We start from the raw sequence: 22,223 nt of genomic DNA on the forward strand, positions 1-22,223 counted from the left end.
TTGTCTGTCAAGCGGTCACGAAGTTGTCAATTTTATGCAAGAAAAAAATTTATAACCACATTGGTCATTTTATTTTAATCAATGGTTTTTATCATATAAACAGCGAAAATAATTTTGTCGGACAAAAATATTGGGGCATATGACGCGTCGGACACGCTAAAGATGTCAAATTTATGAAAAAAATAAATTTATTACCACATGGATAATTTTAACGGTATCTACCATAAAACCTTTTTACAATAATGTGGTAACCTTGTCGGACAATTTTCACGGGGCATATGCGCAGTCGGACGCGCCGAAAATGTCAATTTCCTGAAATTTTTTTATTTACAACCATTTTTCCGACAACATTAGTAGGTTATAAGTAATTATATTCTTAATCAAAAAATCAAAGTGTCGGACAAAAATATTGGGGCAAATCGACAGTCGGACAAAAAATTTAATTTTTATTAGTAAACTATACTTTCAAACAATGCTGCGTTCGTGCATCCCTTATCTTTACAACCATTTTTCCGACAAAGGTAGTAAGTTACAAATAATTATATTCTTAAACAAAAAATCTAATTGTCTGACAAAAATGTTGGGGCAAACGAACAGAAAACTTAATTCTTTTAGGCTATCGACGAGGAGGTATTATCAAAAAAAAATTTAAAACAGATTTTCTCGGTTATTTTTAAATCGATATAGCTGAAAATTGGTACACACACTAAATAGAACATTTAAAAGGGTATGACGTAGAGCTGTACCCAAAATTTTCCCAAAAAATTTTCCGACAAGAGGGAAAATTTTAGAAAAATTGTGATCTGATATTTGCGTACATACTCCTTGAAAAACGACAAACATCGTTCTGTAGTTTTTTTTTCTCCAATTAAAAAAAATTTCCGACACAAGTATCAGGTTATAAGTAGTTATATTCTAAATCAAAAAATCTAAGTGTCCGACAAAAATATTGGGTCAAGTCCAAAGTCGGACAAAAAATTAATTTTTATTATTAAACTATACTTTTAAATTATGCTGGGTTCGTGCATCCCTTATCTTTAAAACCATTTTTCCGACAAAGGCAGTAAGTTACAAGTAATTATATTCTTAAACAGAAAATCTAATTGTCTGACAAAAATGTTGGGGCAAACGAACAGAAAACTTAATTCTTTTTGGCTATCGACGAGAAGGTATTACCAAAAAAATTTTTAAAACAGATTTTCTCGGTTATTTTTGAATCGATTTAGCTGAAAATTGGTACACACACTAAGTAAAACATTTAAAGGGGTATGACGTAGAGTTGTACCCAAAATTTTCTTAAAAAATTTTCCGACAAGAGGGAAAGTTTAGAAAAATTGTGATCTGATATTTGCCTACATACTGCTTGAACAACGACAAACATCGTTCTGTAGTTGTTTTTCTACAATTAAAAAAAATTTCCGACACATGTATCAGGTTATAAGTAGTTATATTTCAAATCAAAAAATCTTAGTGTCCGACAAAAATATTGGGGCAAATCCAAAGTCGGACAAAAAATTTAATTTTTATTGATAAACTATACTTTTAAACTATGCTGGGTTCGTGTATCCCTTATCTTTACAACCATTTTTCCGACAAAGGTAGTAAGTTACAAGTAATTATATTCTTAAACAAAAAATGTAATTGTCTGACAAAAATCTTGGGGCAAACGAACAGAAAACTTAATTCTTTTAGGCTATCAACGAGAAGGTATTATCAAAAAAATTTTTAGAACAGTTTATCTCGGTTATTTTTGAATTGATTTAGCTGAAAATTGGTACACACACTAAGTAAAACATTCAAAGGGATATGACGTAGAGCTGTACCCAAAATTTTCTTAAACAATTTTCCTACAAGAGGAAAAAGTTTAGAAAAATTGTGATCTGATATTTGCCTACATACTGCTTGAACAACGACAAACATCGTTCTGTAGTTTTTTTTTCTACAATTAAAAAAATTCAGACACATGTATCAGGTTATAAGTAGTTATATTCAAAATCAAAAAATCTTAGTGTCCGACAAAAATATTGGGGCAAATCCAAAGTCGGACAAAAAATTAAATTTTTATTGATAAACTATAATTTTAAACTATGCTGGGTTCGTGTATCCCTTATCTTTACAACCATTTTTCCGACAAAGGTAGTAAGTTACAAGTAATTATATTCTTAAATAAAAAATGTAATTGTCTGACAAAAATCTTGGGGCAAACGAACAGAAAACTTAATTCTTTTAGGCTATCGACGAGAAGGTATTATCAAAAAAATTTTAAAACAGTTTTCTCGGTTATTTTTGAATCGATTTAGCTGAAAGTTGGTACACACACTAAGTAAAACATTTAAAAGGGTATGACGTAGAGCTGTACTTAAAATTTTTCCAAAAAATTTTCCGAAAAGAGGGAAAATTTTAGAAAACTTGTGATCTGATAATTTGTGTACATATTCCTTGAAAAACGACAAACATCGTTCTGTAGTTTTTTTTCTCAAATTAAAAAAAATTTTCCGGCACATGTATCTGGTTATTAGTAGTTATATTCCAAATCAAAAAATCTTAGTGTCCGACATAAATAGTGGGGCAAATCCAAAGTCGGACAAAAAATTTAATTTTTATTAATAAACTATACTTTTAAATTATGCGGGGTTCGTGCATCCCTTATCTTTAAAACCATTTTTCCGACAAAGGCAGTAAGTTACAAGTAATTATATTCTTAAACAAAAAATTTAATTGTCTGACAAAAATGTTGGGGCAAACGAACAGAAAACTTAATTCTTTTAGGCTATCGACGAGGAGGTATTATCAAAAAAAATTTTAAAACAGTTTTTCCCGGTTATTTTTAAATCGATTTAGCTGAAAATTGGTACTCACATTAAGTAAAAGATTTAAAATGGTATGACTTAGCTGTACTCAAATTTTTTTAAAAAATTTTCCGACAAGAGGGAAAATTTTAGAAAAATTGTTATCTGATAATTTGTGTACATACTCCTTGAACAACGACAAACATCGTTCTGTAGTTTTTTTTCTCGAATTAAAAAAAAAATTTCCGACACATGTATCAGGTTATAAGTAGTTATATTCCAAATCAAAAAATCTAAGTGCCCGACAAAAATATTGGGGCAAATCCAAAGTCGGACAAAAAATTTAATTTTTATTGATAAACTATACTTTTAAACTATGCTGGGTTCGTGTATCCCTTATCTTTACAACCATTTTTCCGACAAAGGTAGTAAGTTACAAGTAATTATATTCTTAAACAAAAAATGTAATTGTCTGATAAAAATGTTGGGGCAAACGAACAGAAAACTTAATTCTTTTAGGCTATCGACGAGGAGGTATTATCAAAAAAAAATTTTAAAACAGTTTTTCTCGGTAATTTTTAAATCGATATAGCTGAAAATTGGTACACACTCTAATTAAAACAGTTAAAAGGGTATGACGTGGAGCTGTACCCAAAATTTTCTTAAAAAATTTTCCGACAAGAGGGATAATTTTAGAAAAATTGTGATCTGATATTTGAATACATACTCCTTGAACAACGGCAAACATCGTTCTGTAGTTTTTTTTCTTCAATTAAAAAAAATTTCCGACACATGTATCAGGTTATAAGTAGTTATATTCCAAATCAAAAAATCTAAGTGCCCGACAAAAATATTGGGTCAAATCCAAAGTCGGACAAAAAATTTAATTTTTATTAATAAATTATACTTTTAAACTCTGCTGGGTTCGTGCATCCCTTATCTTTAAAACCATTTTTCCGACAAAGGCAGTAAGTTACAAGTAATTATATTCTTAAACAGAAAATCTAATTGTCTGACAAAAATGTTGGGGCAAACGAACAGAAAGCTTAAGTCTTTTAGGCTATCGAGGAGGAGGTATTATCAAAAAAAAATTTAAAACAGTGTTTCTCGGTTTCTTTTGAATCGATTTAGCTATAAATTGGTACATACGCTATGTACAACACTTAAAAGGGCATGACGGTGAGTTGTACCCAAAATTTTCCAAAAAAGTTTTTCCGACAAGAGGGAAAATTTCGGAAAATTTTTCTAAAATTTTGCAATATTCTCTATGTTACGTCCTTATAAACATTATAAGGAGTATTTCTACAAATTTTCAGTTTGATCTATGTAGATCTAACCGAGAAAAATTGTTTATAGTTCGCTTTGGTCTCCTTGAAGCTTATTATTTTTCTATATCCCAGAGAACGGCTGTTCCCGTACATGCGACACTATATTATACAAGAAATTTTCGATTTTTTAAATGTGACTGAATTGAAAAAATTGGGCCAAATCCAATCTTAAAATATAGGAAAAGAGAAATATGTCAACCATCCATTTTGGTACAAGGGTGTGGATGTTACGGCCATTCCCATTTAGGGTCTGTTTTTCGTTCTCGTCCCCAAAACTCCCAAAAATTTCGAAAATTTAAGTCCGATTTTACGGCTTCTTATAGTACTGAACATTACCTTTCCAACGCATGTTGAATTTTGAAAATTCTTCTCTTCTTCTTCTTCTTCTTTTTATATAGACATTACTCTGTCTGTTTTTCAATGTGCCTCCAGTAAGTTGTCATTCCATCTTTTTCGTGGTCTTCCCACTGATCGTCTTCCTATTGGGGAACCGTCTCTGTCCGTTCTTACTACTCTATTTGTTGTCATTCGGCTTATGTGGTCGTTCCATTCTACTCTTCTGCTTTTCATCCAGTTATTAATGTTGTCCACCTTGCATCCCCTTCATATATCTACACTTCTAGCTCTATCCCACAGCGTCTTACCATTGATTTTTCGCAATGTTTTCTTCTCTGCTGTTTCTATAGCTTTTTTTGTCCTTTCTGTATCAGGTTGTGTTTCTGCCGCTTATGTCATTATTGGTCTGATGACTCTTTTGTAAATTCTGCCTTACACTTCTTTTCTGATGTTTTTATTTCTCCATATTGTTTCATTCAGGCAACCTGCGGCTCTGTTTGCTTTATTCACCTGATCTTACACTTTTGTTTCGAGCTTTCCGTAGTTGCATAGTGTGATGCCTAGATATTTAAACTCCATGATTTGTTCTATTATTTGACCCTCCAGCTCTAATTTACACCTTATTAGATCTACTGTTGTAACCATGCATTTAGTCTTTTTTGGGGAAATTAAAATGTTAAATTTTCTAGCGGTTATATTAAATTCGTGCAGCATACGTTGTAAATCATCTTCACTTTGAGAGATTAGTATTGCGTCGTCTGCATAGCAGATTATTTTAAGTGGGTTTTCTCCCATTTGGTATCCTTTTTTTGTTCTTACTTTTTTTATTATTTCGTCCATGATTAGGTTGAACAACAGAGGACTCAGGGAATCTCCCTGTCTTATCCCATTGCCATTTTGAAAATTGTATATACCATTCAAAAGTTACCGATCTCAGAAATTTTATTCAATTTCTATTTAAAAAGGGGAAAATGTTTTGTATGTTTGTGTGTATGTTTGTGGAAAAGTTATACCGATCTGAATTTCTTTTCTATGTTTTAAGAGGGGGTCAGGGCCGATTCAGAACCGGTATAGCTTGTGACTTTCGACCACCCATAAGCCAGCTATAGGACTTGGTAGGTACAAAACGGCATATTTTTTGGGGGTATATATCTTAGGTTCAAGGAGAGACAGGAAAACCGAAAGTACACCAGATTAATAGCGTTGAGTTAATATTTCAAATAGTGCTAAGTGGTTAGGATCAGAGATACACACGGCTCAGTACAGCTGAAAAACCGAAAAACTAAACTTTGAAAATTTTGGTTTTTAGACAATTACTCAAAATTTCAACTTACAAATTGCGCCAACAACTAAGGAGGACTCCAGATGCGTCTATCGGTGTATACTTCTATTTGGGAAAATTCGAATTTTTAAGTTATAGCCTTCATAAGTGTGATCAAATCTATTTCCTATAGGAAAACCGGTTTTTCAAGCTCAATAGTCCTATAATACCTTCAGTTATCCTACTTGACCTTGGATGCATCAGACACTACTTCTCAATACGTTTCAAACTCATATTCAGTGATAAAAATCGGTAATACCGATTAGAAGGTATCTAGTTCCAAAAGTATAATCCATTTGACCATTATCGCCGAAATGGTTTATGTAGTTGTAGTGGTTGCGACGCTAAATTTAAATAGATTTATTTAAAAATAGAGCAATACGAGTTCATTTACCGGCCATTAAAATAATTTTTTATTCTATTTCGAATAGAATTCGATGGACACTAGATCATTTGAGAGATAATCATAGAAAGGCGACCATATATATCTTAACGTGGAATCGAGAAACAATACATTCAGTTTCATTTAATTTATATACAGGTAAAATTTGGTAAATAATGGGCCATAGCTTAACGTCAGGTTCCTGAGGTAAAAATAGACCGATTTAAGCTTAGTTAATTAGCTTAGATTTAAACTTATCTTAGTACAAAGTTTATAATAACCGAGATACAGGATGTCAAAGTTAAACTTTTTTTTATTTATTATTGAATATTTCCTGACAGGTATGAGATAACAACATGAAATTTGGTATGTGGGGGTTTTTGGATCGAGAAAACGAAATTCCCTACCAAAAATTATGTATTGCCCAGAGGGCGCCACATACGCCTTTCAGCACTCATTTATTACGTTCAATTTTTTTTATACCTCACTCTGTATAATTTTGACATTAAAATTTTTATTTTCCTATTAGTTTTACTTAAAAAAGGTATACTTCTTTGATCTCCCTAAACTCAACCGTTTTCGAGATAAACGCATTTTAAATCTGCGATACACCATCATTTTTAGCATATTATCATTATAGTTACACCCGAAAAATAATTTAATACCATAATAATTGTGCCAGTTCTCAAATTTATGTCATTGCATCGCAAATTCCATTTGAAGAAATTTGCGATACATTTTTGGATAATTTTATGGTTTTAAGTTATTTTTCGGGTGTAACTACAATGATAATTATGCTAAAAACGATGGTGCATCGCAGATTTAAAATGCGTTTATCTCGAAAACGGTTGAGTTTAGGGAGATGAAAGAAGTATATCTTTTTTAAGTAAAACTAATAGGAAAATAAAAATTTTAATGTCAAAGTTATACAGAGTGAGGGATAAAAAAATTGAACGTAATAAATAGGTGCTGAAAGGCGTATGTGGCGCCATCTGGGCAATGCATAATTTTTGGTAGGGAATTTAGTTTCCTCGACCCAAAAAACCCCCACATACCAAATTTCATGTTGTTATCTCATACCTGTGAGGAAATATTCAATAATAAATAAAAAAAAAGTTTAACTTTGACACCCTGTATCTCCAAAACGCCCCATTATTTTTGTCCGACAAGTGATCCAATATGCATTACACATGTAAAAGAACAGCACAAAATAAAAATGATATCTGTGATAATAAATAAAAAATTTTCAGGAAATTGACATCTTCGGCGCGTCCGACTGCGCGTATGCCCCGTGAAAATTGTCCGACAAGGTTACCACATTATTGTAAAAATGTTTTATGGTATATTCTGATAAAATTAGCAATGTGGTAATAAATTTATTATTTTCATAAATTTGACATATTTAGCGTGTCCGACGCGTCGTATGCCCCAATATTTTTGTCCGACAAAATTATTTTCGCTGTTTATATGATAAAAACCATTGATTAAAATAAAATGACCAATGTGGTTATAAATTTTTTTCTTGCATAAAATTGACAACTTCGTGACCGCTTGACAGACAAACGCCCCACTGCCATGATGCGCTAAGCTCGAAATTTGTCCGACTCCACCCAAATAACAAGTACAAAAAGTTTCAACGGTGTGGTCATAAATAATAATTTTATATGGGGGCCTAAGAACTACTAGGTACATTATATCTCGGCCATGAAATCAGAATAAGCAACTATAATCACACCTGTGAATTTCAACGACTAATTTATTATCATTTGCTTGGACGGCGTATGGTTCACTAAGAGACATATTTAAGAGCAACATCTCGATAGCTATGAAACGGAAGAAATTTTACCAATGTCTTCTTCCTATTCTGACATACGGAGCAGAAATTCTCACGCTCACACAAACAACAGCACTATTTTTAAAAATGCGAGTGGCACAAAGGCGCATGGAAAGATCAATTCTAGGCGTGACAAAAAAAGACAAAATAAGAAAACAAGACCTAAGGAAAAGAACAGGTATCACTGATGTCGTCGAACGTATAGCCAAGCGGAAATGGAATTGGGCAGGTCACGTAGCGAGACTAAAGGACTCAAGATGGACCAGAAAACTAATTGACTGGCGTCCAAGAGAACACAAACGCAGCAGAGGACGACCACCAACCTGGATGGACGACATCAAACGAATGTCTAAGAAATGGCAACAAGACGCACAGAACCTTAAAGAGTCGTGAAAAATGGGAGAGATCTATGTCCAGCAGTGGACCGAAGAGGTTGCATGATGATGATGGTGATGATATTATCCGTATATCTCAGAAATTGTACATTTGTCAACGTTCAAAATATAAAATTTTAAATAATATACGTAATCACCATTTTGTTACTAAATCATACAGGGTATCACAGATATCTTTATGATTTCATACTTTACGCGCACACTGTATAGTAATAACTTTTGTGTGCATAACCATAAATATGATATTAGGAAATATCAAGGAAACCCATTCATTTCTAAATATACACAAACCTTGACTAAATTAGTAAATACATTGTCGTGCGTAGTATAGCAATTTATATTGTACCCTGATCGTATCTTTATATAAAAATTGTCGTAAATTCAATGGGAATAATGTAGATCTTATCTATAAGTAGTATACATAACACTTTCTATTTATATATGGTTTTATTAGACCAAGGGCTAGTGCACCCTCCGAGTACAGTACAGTTGTTCCAACAGATCTTTACTGCATGAAATCATTCTCCAGTTACTTTTTATACTACTGTTACAAAACTGACTTTTACGCGATTGACTTTACTATTTCATTATTTATGTTTTTAGGCACTAAGTTTAATTTTAGTTGACTTCATTTATTTTTAATAACTTACTTATAAACAAATGAAAGACACTGAATTTATATCTTTTATTTTACAAACTACGATATTTAATTTATTTATTACACCAAATCAAATAATTTATCTGCATAATTACAATTTCAAAAATTTATCGCGCTCGATACATATCACAGTACACCGATGTATTCAAATTCACAACTGCCTTACTAATTCCAAAAATCCCTACTTATACATTATTACAATGTTCCAAAATAAGAAAGATTATTACGGAAGAATTCATCTTATTCTAGAATAACAATCGAAGGGTTATTTACATAAATATCAACTAAGCATTTTTTAGAAAGAAATATCGAGGTTAACGTAGAATGAAGTAAACACTTCTGTTGTATATAGGTATATTATAAATTTATTAAAAAAAATTTAAAATTCATCCACAAGGGAGTGGTTGTACAAAACGTTTTCGGTCAAACTGACCATCCTCAGTGCAAACCTGGAAATAAGTGAACCACTTAGATTGCAACCGACCATTCCCTATTGGCATTTCTTCCAATTCTACAGCTGCTACTCTATTAAAATATCATATTTTGATAAAAAAATTTTTAGAAATTTTCTATATAATTTTCAATAATATTCATTCATTATAACTTTGCTCAAATTAATATAATTATTATCAGTCCTATACAGTAGACAAACAGTCTATGACGTCACAGCATATGAGTAGAATTTTGCTTTTGTTTACGGTGCACTAATGAATATATCATTATAGCTTATTAACCTTTATTTACAATTTAGAATTCATATCAAACAAATTTAATAGTTGCATATTCACAATTGAATAATTAAGTTAAATATTAATGCAGATTGTCAAAAATTTTTCGGTTGACATTTGAGAAATCCACCTATCTTCTTTGACATCTTGTCATGAATTTTCAGGCACCAATCTGTCTAATCAGTTGGTTGTTAACCTCTCACCTGATCACAACCTTGTGCTAATTCCGAGCAAGGATGACATACATCCACATGTGATACATTTTTAATCTTAAGACATCGACTTATTGTCGATTACTATACAGCTCATAATGTAGCAATAATGTTATTTTGAGGTTTTACACCTATTCAAGTGGCTAGTTTCAATTACTTGTACACTGGACGTAAGTAACCACATTTTCTTTTTTAACTGTCAAAATTTCACCCTTTTGCATTTCAATCTAAGTGGTTCACTTATTTCCAGGTTTACACTGAGGATGGTCAGTTTGACCGAAAACGTTTTGTACAACCACTCCCTTGTGGATGAATTTTAAAAATTTTTTAATAAATTTATAATATACCTATATACAACAGAAGTGTTTACTTCATTCTACGTTGTCTTAACAAAGGTATACAGCCAACTACAGGGTTTACCCTTTTAATGTTTTAAATATCGAGGTTAATATACATGTTAAAAAGGTCCCACTTTTAAATGCATTCATAAATCAAATTCGGTAAACAAGACCCTTTTTGTTAAATTACAATAAATAGGCAAGGAGCTGAAAACAGTCGGGTGACAAAATCAAGTCACACTACACTTTATTTCACGTTAAGAACGGAACGTTTGGCTTATGCAGGTGCAGATGCAGATCATCATCATCATCATCATTATCAGTGGCGTTACAGCTCTTTATGAGCCAAAGCCTTCTTCAGAACAATCCTCCATTCGCCCCTGTCTTTGGCAACTCTTCTCCATGCTCTAATTCCAATAGATTTTAAATCATTCTCTAATACCTGGTTGCACCTACATATCTTAAGCTTAAGACGCGCCTTAAGCTCAGCTTACTAAACATACGCATTGCACCATGGCACCATTGAGTCTTATATCAATTTTCAGCTTGCCACAATGGATTACCACGTGGATTGCATCTTAAACTTCGTCTCAGTTTGAAACACGAATGGGAAATAGAATTTGTAATAGTCGATTACGGTCATATCCAATCCTAAAGAGAATAAACAAACGATCTCAATAGTTCATACCGCCTACTTTTCCCATGAACAGCCTGATTTTAGTAGTTCCTATGACCTTCTTCTCACGGATAACGCCAATTCATAAAAAAACACTTGGAACCGTTGCTAACACTCAGAGATACTTATCTCTACAACGGTATGCACTATATAAACAAACCAACTCCAAAACATCATATTTTGGTGGCCAGAAACACTTATAGAAGAATTTACGACTCCAATTCTTTTGACGGTATAAGATAAAATAAACATAACAAGGTCCTTCAGATGAAAATAGATATGATATCCACGCTAAAACCCTGAGAACGTACGATCGACAAAATACACAATATTTAACATCGTGAGAACGGAAAGAATTACAGAAGATCCAATTCCACGCGATACACGGTACAATTTCTGAAACGGATTCAGCATAATACAGAGTAAACCGATAATACTAGGGGTTCGAAAACGTTAATGATCTTCGCACCCATTACACAGCCTCCCCCACGATTTCAACTTGGTGCAAACCACAGATTGGAATCGGAACCAAAACAAAAAAAAACTGTAACGGTCAAAACAAAAAAAGAAGATTAACACAATGTAATCTCAAGACAAAAAAATTAAACTAGATAACAAAGGGTAGATGTCAAGAAGAAACGTTCTTAACAATATCAATCCAACCAAAATAGAGAGAATTGATTAAAAACAAGAAACAAAATAAACAAAAGCAAACTACAAAATCAGCAATTCGTTACAGTGAGCCCACTGATAACAAAAGAACAAAGCAAAAACTAAAATAAACAAAAGCAAAACTAAATAAACTAAATAGCAATTTATCATAGTGAGTCCACTAATAACAAGAGAGCTAAACAAACTAAACTAAAATAACTATATACAGGAGATGTCAAGGATTCTTTGATCCAGGACACCTAAAATATTTTAGTAATCACAACACGACAGTGTTGTCACAAAACCACAAATAACTAATTCGTCGCCTAATTGTTCAGAGACCTTAGGCTCACGCTAACAAAGTACACTACACAACGCATAGACAAAATCGATAATACTAGGGGTTCGAAAACGTTAATGATCTTCGCACCCAAAGACGTGCTTCGATAAAAATCAAAAATTATCGAACATCAATGTTATTACACATCGACGTACGTTTCACTTAATGTTTTATTTAATTTAACTTGTTTGAAAATAAATCATGACGTTAGGGCAAAGATAAGATGGAACAACTTAGAACTGAGTTACTTGCTCCTCTGTTTAAGAGATAGAATGACCTTGAAAGTTACAGCTATATGTGTTCACCTATACTTAGCATATTCTCGTCCTGCAGACTACGGAGGGTGCTCGGAGAGGACTAGCCCTTGGTCTATTATATTATATGGTTGTTATTTACCTGCGTTAAGTGCCAATGTTTGGAAGCTTTAGCTATGGGGTCGGTTACATGAGTACACGCTGCCCCGAACAGCATGAGTTTGTGGGGTCCGCTGTGCATCATATCGAAGAAGGCTTTCACGCCTACTGCTGCGTTGCACTGAAAAGAAATTAACAATGAAATACATATATGCTTAATGCGAATTTGGCGTGTGGAAATGTTGATTTTATTCAGTTGATTAGTGGAAAGTGTTAATTTAAGTGTTTTTGATGAAATGTAAATGTATGATTCACTATTATAGATAGGTTTCGTTAAAAAAGTTAGGCCTACACTAGGGTGACCAACCAAACCATAAACTTGGAAAAACGGGACACATTCAAGAAGGGTTTGGGGACGATACCCTCCAGCTAAAGGGGGATGTGAGAGGCCTCCATCGCGCATCGAGACCTAATCATTGAAACCTGCTCCTTTTATAGATAATATGAGACCTATAAATCTTTTTTAATTTGCCTATGAATATGTCATTTAATTTGAAAAACATAATTAAACAAGATAACTAGAATTATTTAGTCAACATTAAAATCTTTAGCAATAAAAAAATGATTAGGATTTGAATTAGTGATATTTTTCTTTCGTTCCTGCCAATTTTAAAACCTCTTTATTTTCCAATATAAAGTTGCAAAAACTAGAACAGTCAGTATCTGCAAAATTACAGAAAGGGTATCCACTCCCATCTTGTTCCTTTGCTCAATCCACTGAATAAGCGAATAGATTCTTTTAGTAGTACCATTAAGGCCATCGGTATATAATTCGCAAATATTTTACCGCTATCCCTACTTTTTCTGTCTTTACACGGCAAATTACGTGTAGTAATATTCACACTGGTATGGATATGTAAACATTACTAGAATGTCATTCTACTTGACAATGTCATCATTAACTTTAAAGAGATGGCTTTTAAATGTTCTTGGATAACTGTTATTTGTATAATTGCAAATTATTAATTCATTTAACCTTTAACTACACGCGCTGGCGTACTTTGTACGCCAGATATAAGAATTCTACTGGAAATATATTTAAAAATTTAATTTTTGACCTTGCTTATTGTTCTAACCTATCACTGGAATGTGCTTTACAATTTGGTTTTAGTTTCGTTATAATCGGCGTTCTGGAAAGATCGTAATTTACATTTTATTATTTGTTGTTTCCGGTGGTGGACAATATACCCCAGGATTATATTACTATAAGTCGTAATATAAGTACATATTTTAATTGTTTTTTAGTCATTATGGCAAAAAATATATTTTTCTTTGTAAACAATACTTTTTCTCCTGTAAAAAATCACATTTAAAAAAATTTTTTATTAGTAATTTTATTTATCATGGAATCCAGTTATTCCATGATTCCAGTTATAAATCCCAATTGGCTTACTGAAAAGGAACTCCAAGTATTCACTGATGCCCAATAAGGTTTATAACAAACAACTAAGTGTATTTTTTCAAAAAAAATTAAACAAATCCGCTGTTTTTAAGTGTATTTTCTTGTGGCGTCCAAAGTACGCCACGCGTGTAGTTATGTTATAACTTGATGCGCGGGTAGTTAAAGGTTAATAAATGTGATAATTTTTTCACTAACTATGTATTCAGTGATTGTAATAATTTATATGTACAACAAAAACTAATACTCAATCGAGAAAAGAGGAAAAATGTTAAAGTGATTTTTTAATAATATATTGTTACTATGGAACGCTTATAATTTTGAACATCTTTAACAAAAACACAACTTGGACAGTCCATAGTAAAATAGCTTTCGAATGAAGTAGAGGGCTAAAGAAGAATGTTGCAGTTTTTGCTGTGGAACTCTGAGAACATCATTTGGAAAAAAATTAATAATATATATATATATATATATATATATATATATATATATATATATATATATATATATATAAAAAATTATTAAAAAAAAATACAAAAATAATTATTTATTAGTAGAATTGTTTATTATATTAGTATTAGTTTTAGGATAAGATACGAAAAAATGACTAATAAAATAAAAAATAGTAAAATTGGCGAATGGATTTAGTGTCCGCAGTCATATAAACCCAAACAAACAACAACAACAAAAACATACTTGGATCACAGAATATATCCTGATGTGTTCTCTTCTTGGATATTCCATAAATAATAAACAATAAATAACTTTTTATTAAGTTCCCGTCTTAAATCAATTATTTATCAAATACACTATCAATATTATTTAATCAACAACTCAAAATATTCCCGATGCCATGTCAAATATTTAAAACTGTCACTGTCTTGTCATTATATTCTATTTGACCCAGTGCGTTGTATGATAAAGATAGCGAATGTTCGATTTGGAAAATATCACCACGGACATGGTGGTGTCCATTTTTTTCGAATCCTGAAAAAACTAATAAATATTTTTAAAAAATTTAAACGCAGAATGAAAGACTAAATTATTATCGAGGGCCGAAAGTCCCTTATAATAAATAAGAAGTTTCTTTTGAATGAGATATTTGAAATTAAAAATCACACTACACTCTCTCTTAGTTTTTCACCCCTGTAATTTATTAAAATAAACATTCTAGAAGTTTTCAGGGACTTTCGGCCCTCGGTAAGAACGTAACCTTTCATTCTGAGTTTAAATATTTCAAAAATACTTATTAGTTTTCTCAGGATTCGAAAAAAATGAATCCCCATTTGAATAGCATTTCAGCCGAAAATACGCAGGTAGGTACCCATCCCCTTAAGGGCAGGTATCGCAAGGTGCTGTTCTGACTTGGTATGCGTTTAAAGTTCCTTGAAGAGGCCTAGTACTAAGGCTACGGCTCCACGGGCTGGAAATTGACGCTAGCAGTAGCCGCAAAACGAACTTAAGGTTCCACGGAACGGAATAGGAATAGCCGAACTGAACCGACTACGCACAAGTCCTGTAGTCGGTACAGCTCGGCTATTCCTATTCCGTTCTGCGGAACCTTAAGTTCGTTTTGCGGCTACTGCTAGCGTCAATTTCCAGCCCGTGGAGCCGTAGCCTAAACGGGGATTGTTTTGGTTTGGACTATAGTCATTCAGCCAGTTTCAATCAAAAGTAAATGTATTAAAGATATTGCCAATTAGTGAAACATGGTTATTATAATAATATTAACAATTTTTTACTTCTTATTTTACCTACTCATTACATTTAATGCACATACTATGTTAAGAGGATCGGTACGTTTTTTCGGCTGCAATGCTATTCAAATGGGGATTCATTTTTTTCGAATCCTGAGAAAAATAATAAGTATTTTTAAAAAATTTAAACGCAGAATGAAAGATTGCGTTATTAGCGAGTAGTCCGTTCTTTAACGGTAAAATATTGCAAAACCTCTAAATTTTAAAGAACCGCTTGGATTGACATGAAATTTGGCATACACATAGCTAACAAGTCAAAGAAAAAAAGTGATATTGTGGCGATATGTGCTTTTGCCCTGGGGGTGGTTTTCACCCCCTCTTGGGGTGAAAAAATATTCGTCCAAAGAAAGTCAGGAAATGGATAAACTGGCTAATTTTAAGTAACTTTTGTTCTATAGCGTTTTTTCACCAAGTCGATACTTTTCGAGTTATTTGGCAGTGAATATGTTCATTTTTTCAACAAAATAAACACGCTTTTAGACGGTTTTTCGCAAATAACTCAAATAGTAAGTATTTTGTCGGAAAAACATTCTTAGCAAAAATATAGCCTGTAAATAATTTTAAAAAATGGTGTATACATCACGTCTCTACACCTAGTAGAAGCAGAGTTATAGCTAATGAAAAATAGGTTCATATTCGTCAAATTCCAAATGGAATACTTTAACGTGAAATAACCAAAAATGAAGCACATTTTCGGGAAAACTCATTACAACTTATTTAAAGTGTTTAAAAAAAGCTTCATTTTTGTTTTATAAAAAAAATCTCTAGCATCAAAATTAAACAAGTTACGCTCAAAATAAAGTTATTCCCTTTTGGTTTTGGTAAAAAAATCGAGAAAATCATCCCCTCATTAGTATCTTAAATGAACTTAATCGTCACGACTTCACAAGTTTCTTGACTCATGTATATATTGGTTATATGATCTGTAAGTTTCATCGGTTCAAAGTCCTTATGAAAGGGCTGTAGTTAAAAGGAGTTGAACGAGTCACTGATCACGAATGTATGCAAATTTCGAAACACCAAATCTTAATCAATTTTTGTCTAAGAGAAAAACAAAAAAATACATGATATTCAGAAAAGCAAATCTGACTTATTTTGTTTTTCGAGATTTTTGGTATCTCTAACAATTTTTAAGTTATATTGAAAAAAAAAATATTTTTCAAAATTTAAATTTTTAAAACTTTTACTTTGAAACCAAATTTTTTCAAAAATAAGCACTTTGAATCGATGAAACTTACAGATCATATAAACACAACATAAGTAAAATAATTTGTGAAGCGGTAACGATTAATTTCATTTAAGTTGCTAATTAGGGGTTGGTCTTCCCGATTTTTTTTTTGCAAAAACAAAAGGGACCAACTTTATTTTGAGCGTAACTTGCTTAAATTTAATGCTAGAAACTTTTTGTAAAAACAACAATAAAGCTTTTTTTAAACACTTTAAAAAAGTTATAATCGGTTTTCCCCAAAAAGTGCTTAATTTTTTCGATATGTCACGTCGAAATATTCTATTTGAAATTTGGTGAATATGAATCTATTTTTCATTGGCTATAACTCTAGTTCTACGAGATCCAGAGACCTAACGTGTACACCATTTTTTTTACTTTTTTATAGGCTATATTTTTGCTAAGAACATTTTTTTCGACAAAATACTTACTTTTTGAGTTATTTGCGAAAAACCGTCTAAAAATGTGGTTATTTTGTTGAAAAATGAACATATTCACTCGCAAATAACTCGAAAAGTGGTGACTTGGCGAAAAAGCTCTATAGAACAAAAGTTACTTAAAATTAGTTAGTTTATCCATTTCCTGACTTTCTTTGGACGAAAATTTTTTCACCCCCAAGAGGGGGTGAAAATCACCCCCAGGGCAAAAGCGCACATCGGCACAATATCACTTTTTTTCTTTGACATGTAAGCTATATGCATGCAAAATTTCATGTCAATACAAGCGGTTCTTTAAAATTTAGGGCAAAAACCGTGAAAGAATGGACTAGAGGGCCGAAAGTCCCTGAGAACTTCTATAATGTTTATTTTAATAAGTTACAGGGGTGAAAAACTAAGAGAAAATTTAGTGTTATTTTTAATTTCAAATATCTCATTTAAAATAAACTTTTGATTTATTCTAAGGGACTTTCCTCGGTAAATAATTTTGTCTTTCATTCTGCGTTTAGATTTTTCAAAAATATTTATTGGTTTTTTCAGGATTCGAAAAAAATGAACACAATGTCCGTGGTAATTTTCCAAATCTATCTTTGTCATACAACGTAGTCAGTCGAATAGAATATTGTCAGTCAGACACTGACAATCAGTGCCAATTTTAAATAATTATTTGACATGAATCGGAAATATTTTAAGTTGTTGATTAAATAATATTGATATATAGTGTATTTGATAAATAATTAATTTAAAAGGTGAAATTAATAAAAAGTTATTTATTGTGTATTATTTATGGAAGATAGAAGCAGAGAATACATGAAGATATATTCTGGAATCCAAGTATTTTGTTGTTAAAGATGTTCAAAATTGTAAGAGTTCCATAGTAACAATATATTATTAAAAAATCACTTTAACACTTTCCCTCTTTTCTCGATTGAGTATTAGTTTTTGTTGTAGGTACATATCAATTATTACAATCACTGAATACATAGCTAGTGAAAAAATTACCATATTTATTAATTGAATTAATAATTTGCAATTATACAAAAAATAACAGTTATCCAAGAACATTCAAAAGCCATCTCTTTAAGCTAGTTATGACATTGTCAAGTAGAATGACATTCTAGTAATATGTACATATCCATACCAGTGTGAATTTTACTACACGTAATTTGCCATGTAAAGACAGAAAAGGTAGGGATAGCCGTAAAATATTTGCGAATTATGTACCCATGGCCTTAATAAATATTATAAATATATTATACCTGCTTAATGTTTATCAAGAATACATAGTGTATACATTTTACAAATAAAATTATTAATGTTAATATTTAAAATAAATGCATTCTTTTTGTATTTTTTTTTGTTTTTTTTTTGTTTTGTTTCTTGTTTTGTCCCTACAAGATACTGAAGAAATTTTTGTTATTATTTTATTACTATACGGTTATTTTTAATTATTAACAATGAGCGCTAGGAGCGTATTGAAGCAGCTATCAATGTGAGCGCGAGTGAGATGCACCATTGCACCATTTTGACATTTAAAAATTCAAACTTCTGTCAAACCACAAAACTGTCAAAACTTTTTTTGTAATTTATAGCTCACATGTCATCACCATGACAAGTCGAAAGGTCTTCTTCTTGTGGTGCTTTCTCCTTTAGTGGAGGCTAGCGACTACACTGGCAAATCTGTCTCTGTCCAATGCGGCTCTAAACAAAGATGTTGAATCAAGGCCGGTCCAGTTTCTGATATTTCTAAACCATGAAATCTGGCGCCTACCGGGACCCCGTTTTCATTCACTCTTACCCTGGATGATCAGTTGCGTGAGGCGGTACTTTTCGTTTCTCATTATGTGTCCCAGGTAGCTAACTTTTCTGACTTTAATGATTTTTAGCAGTTCCCTATCTGTACCTATTCTCCTCAGAACATATTCGTTGGTGGTATGGGTTGTCCAAGGTATTTTCAAGTCTCTTCTATAAAGCCAGAGTTCAAAGGCGTCCAACTTGTTCATCAGTGTTGTGTTGTGTCCAGGCCTCCGTTCCATACAAAAGTATTGACCACACATAGCAATGCAGAAAATGACATCTAAGGCTGATATTAATGCTGCTGTTACAAAATAAGCCTTTCCTTTTGATAAACCCTTGTCGGGCTACCTCTATTCTCGCTCTTGACTTCTTGTTTTTAATCAAGTTGATTGTTAAACCAGCAACCAAGATATTTGTACTGGCTTACGTATTCAAGCTGTTGGTGTTTCACATATTTATTGGAAGAGGTAAATTTTTGTTCCTTGATATTCTTATAACTTTGTTTTTCGCAGTATTGATCTTCATACCCATTTTTTCACAACTCTCAGTAACCCTATCTAACAGTATCTGCAGACTATGGGCCGAATCAGTCATTAATACTGTGTCATCTGCATGGCGGATGTTATTTACTCTCTGACCGTTTATCCTGATTCCTTCTGACGGGTGCGATAAAGAGTTCGCAAATATTACCTCAGAGTAGACGTTAAAAGTATGAGTGATAGCACACAACCCTGTCTAACACCTCGTTGTATTTCAATTGGCCTTGACGTATTACCATTGGTCTTTATGATTGCTGTCTGATTCCAATAAATAGCCTCTATAATTTTAGAATCTCTTTTGTCGACTCCGATGTCATTCAATCTTTCTATCAAGGTCTTGTGCTTCACCCTATCGAACGCTTTCTCAAAATCTATGAAACAGATAAAAAGGTCTGCTTGCTGATCTTTGTATCTTTGTGCCAGAGTTTGAAGACAGAATATTGCTTCTCGTGTCCCCATACCTTTCCTGAAGCCAAATTGTTCTTGACCGGTGACCTCATCACATTTTTTGTAATATATTCTGTTCTGTATGATACGCAAGAAAAGCTTCAGAATGTTATTTAATAGACTAATAAGGCGGAAGTCCTGGCATAATTTGGCGTTCTTCTTTTTAGGCAGTGGTATGAAGACTGATTCAAGCCATATTTTAGGGATAGTCCCTGTATTGTAAACATTATTAAATAGTCCAAGAAGAAGGTCTAAGTTTTCCTCGTTGATTAACATCAATAGCTCAGCTGGTATTTCATCTTTTCCTACAGATTTGTTGGTTTTTAGTTGACGTAGAGCATATTCCAGTTCGGACTTCAGTATTGGAAGACCTTCGTCGTTTTCGGTATTTAATGTAGGAGGTTCTCTGATGTCATAGAAGAGTTCCTTTATATAGTCTTCCCACATGTTTCTTTGTTCTTCAATGCTTGAAATCAGTTTGCCTTCTGTGTTGATTAGATTATAATTTGGTCCTTGTGAGTATGTCGTGCCTGTGAATTCCTTGAGTTTCTTATACAGATGGAAGTCATCATGTTTTTTATACCTATAAATTTTCGATTTCTTCACATTGTTCTGTTATCCATTTTTCTTTTGCAATTTTTATTTTTTGTTTAATGGTTCTATTTAATGCTTTGTACATTGCTTTGTGCTGTTTGCATTTTCTTCTTTCATCCATTAAATCCAATATTTCCTCTGTCATCCATCTTTGCTTCCGTGGTCGCTGTTTTGTGAGCATTTCAGTTGCCGTTGTAAGGGCGTGTCTGATTTCCTCCCGAAGGCGAAAGTTAAGGATGTTTAATTATATGAAAGTGTGCTAAAAAACAGTGCGAAAAAGTAAAACCCATTTAAAATACATTGTTACTTCAGACACACTTTAAACTCTTCATGTACTGCTATCTATATTTACAATTTTCACACACTAAAACACTATCCAAAGAGAAAACCCAATCGATGGTAATATCCAGGAACCCAATTAGATGTAAGTTAGTAGTGGACGACCATATAATCGAACAGGTAATGGATTGCAGATACTTAGGTGTGGAAATATCTAGCGACAGGCATCTGTGGCAAGAATCAAAACAGCAGGCAATGAAAGCAGCGAGAATATCTGGTTTCCTGAGGGATATAATCTGGCGGAATAAATATATGAGCACCGAAAGCAAAGTCCGCATTTATAAGACATGTGTTAGACCCGTACTGACATACGCAGCTGAGACAAGGGCCGAGACAACAAAGACCAAACAGATAATGAGAACAACAGAGATGAAAACCCTAAGATCCATAAGAGGTATCACACTCAGAGATAGAGTACGAAACGAAGACACATTGAGAGAGCTAGGCGTTCAGGACGTAGTGAGATGGACAAGAGCGCGACGACGCATGTGGAGGGACCACGTAGATCGGATGGACCCTGAACGTATGGCGCATTGGGCGAAAACACAGAAGCCCAACACCAAGCGACCCATAGGAAGACCCAAAAAACGATGGTACGAGAGTTGGAGCTCCGGATCGCAGCAAAGACTGTAACAGAAGAAACAGGACATAGTCCTATTACAAGAAGAAGAATAAGACACACTAAAACCTTTACATTTTTACATAATATGAGATAGAGTAGATAAAAATTATTTTTGTGAATTTGGTTAACAAAAACGACCGCGGTACCGCGTGACACCCTGTGTATTTGTTATAAGGATTGTTATACGGATGTATTTCTTTGAGTAAGTTTGTGCAAAAAATCGAATCAGAATAATTTACCTAACGGGGGCGACGTTACAGACTATACTAATAAGTAGTTGAAACGGTCAAAACAAAGAAACGCACACTCATCAAAAATGCACTTGAGATTCTCGTATAATCAACATTTACTGAATCGATCCAGGAAGAGTCAACTCCAACTAGTAAAAGTTGATTTAAATTTTTAAAATCAACTTTTACTGCTCGTTTCAGTTGGAGTTGACTCCAACTAGTTGGACTAGTTGGAGTCAACTCTAACTGAGAATCAACTTGAACTGTAACATATATAATACTAGTGACGTCATATATCTGGGAATGATGACGTAATCGATGATTTTTATGAATGGGAGTAGGGGTCATGTGATAACTCATTTGAAAGGTTATTTAATTCTCTATTCAGTAATATAAACGCTACCCTAATTATTTATATAAATGGTGTGCAAAAAAT

The 22,223-nt window shown here is 32.8% G+C and overlaps 1 protein-coding gene across 1 annotated transcript in view; it reads right to left on the reverse strand.

Annotated features, from left to right (window-relative positions):
- The window catches only part of LOC114328300 (gamma-aminobutyric acid type B receptor subunit 2), a 180,320-nt gene that overhangs the window by 75,683 nt on the left and 82,414 nt on the right, over nt 1-22,223 (reverse strand). The window contains exon 3 of the mRNA XM_050647737.1: nt 12,385-12,522. Within this exon, the coding sequence (XP_050503694.1) occupies nt 12,385-12,522 (138 nt within the window). The remainder of the gene's footprint in view (nt 1-12,384; nt 12,523-22,223) is intronic.

Source organism: Diabrotica virgifera, chromosome 3, assembly GCF_917563875.1.
Source record: "Diabrotica virgifera virgifera chromosome 3, PGI_DIABVI_V3a".
NCBI lineage: Eukaryota > Metazoa > Arthropoda > Insecta > Coleoptera > Chrysomelidae > Diabrotica > Diabrotica virgifera.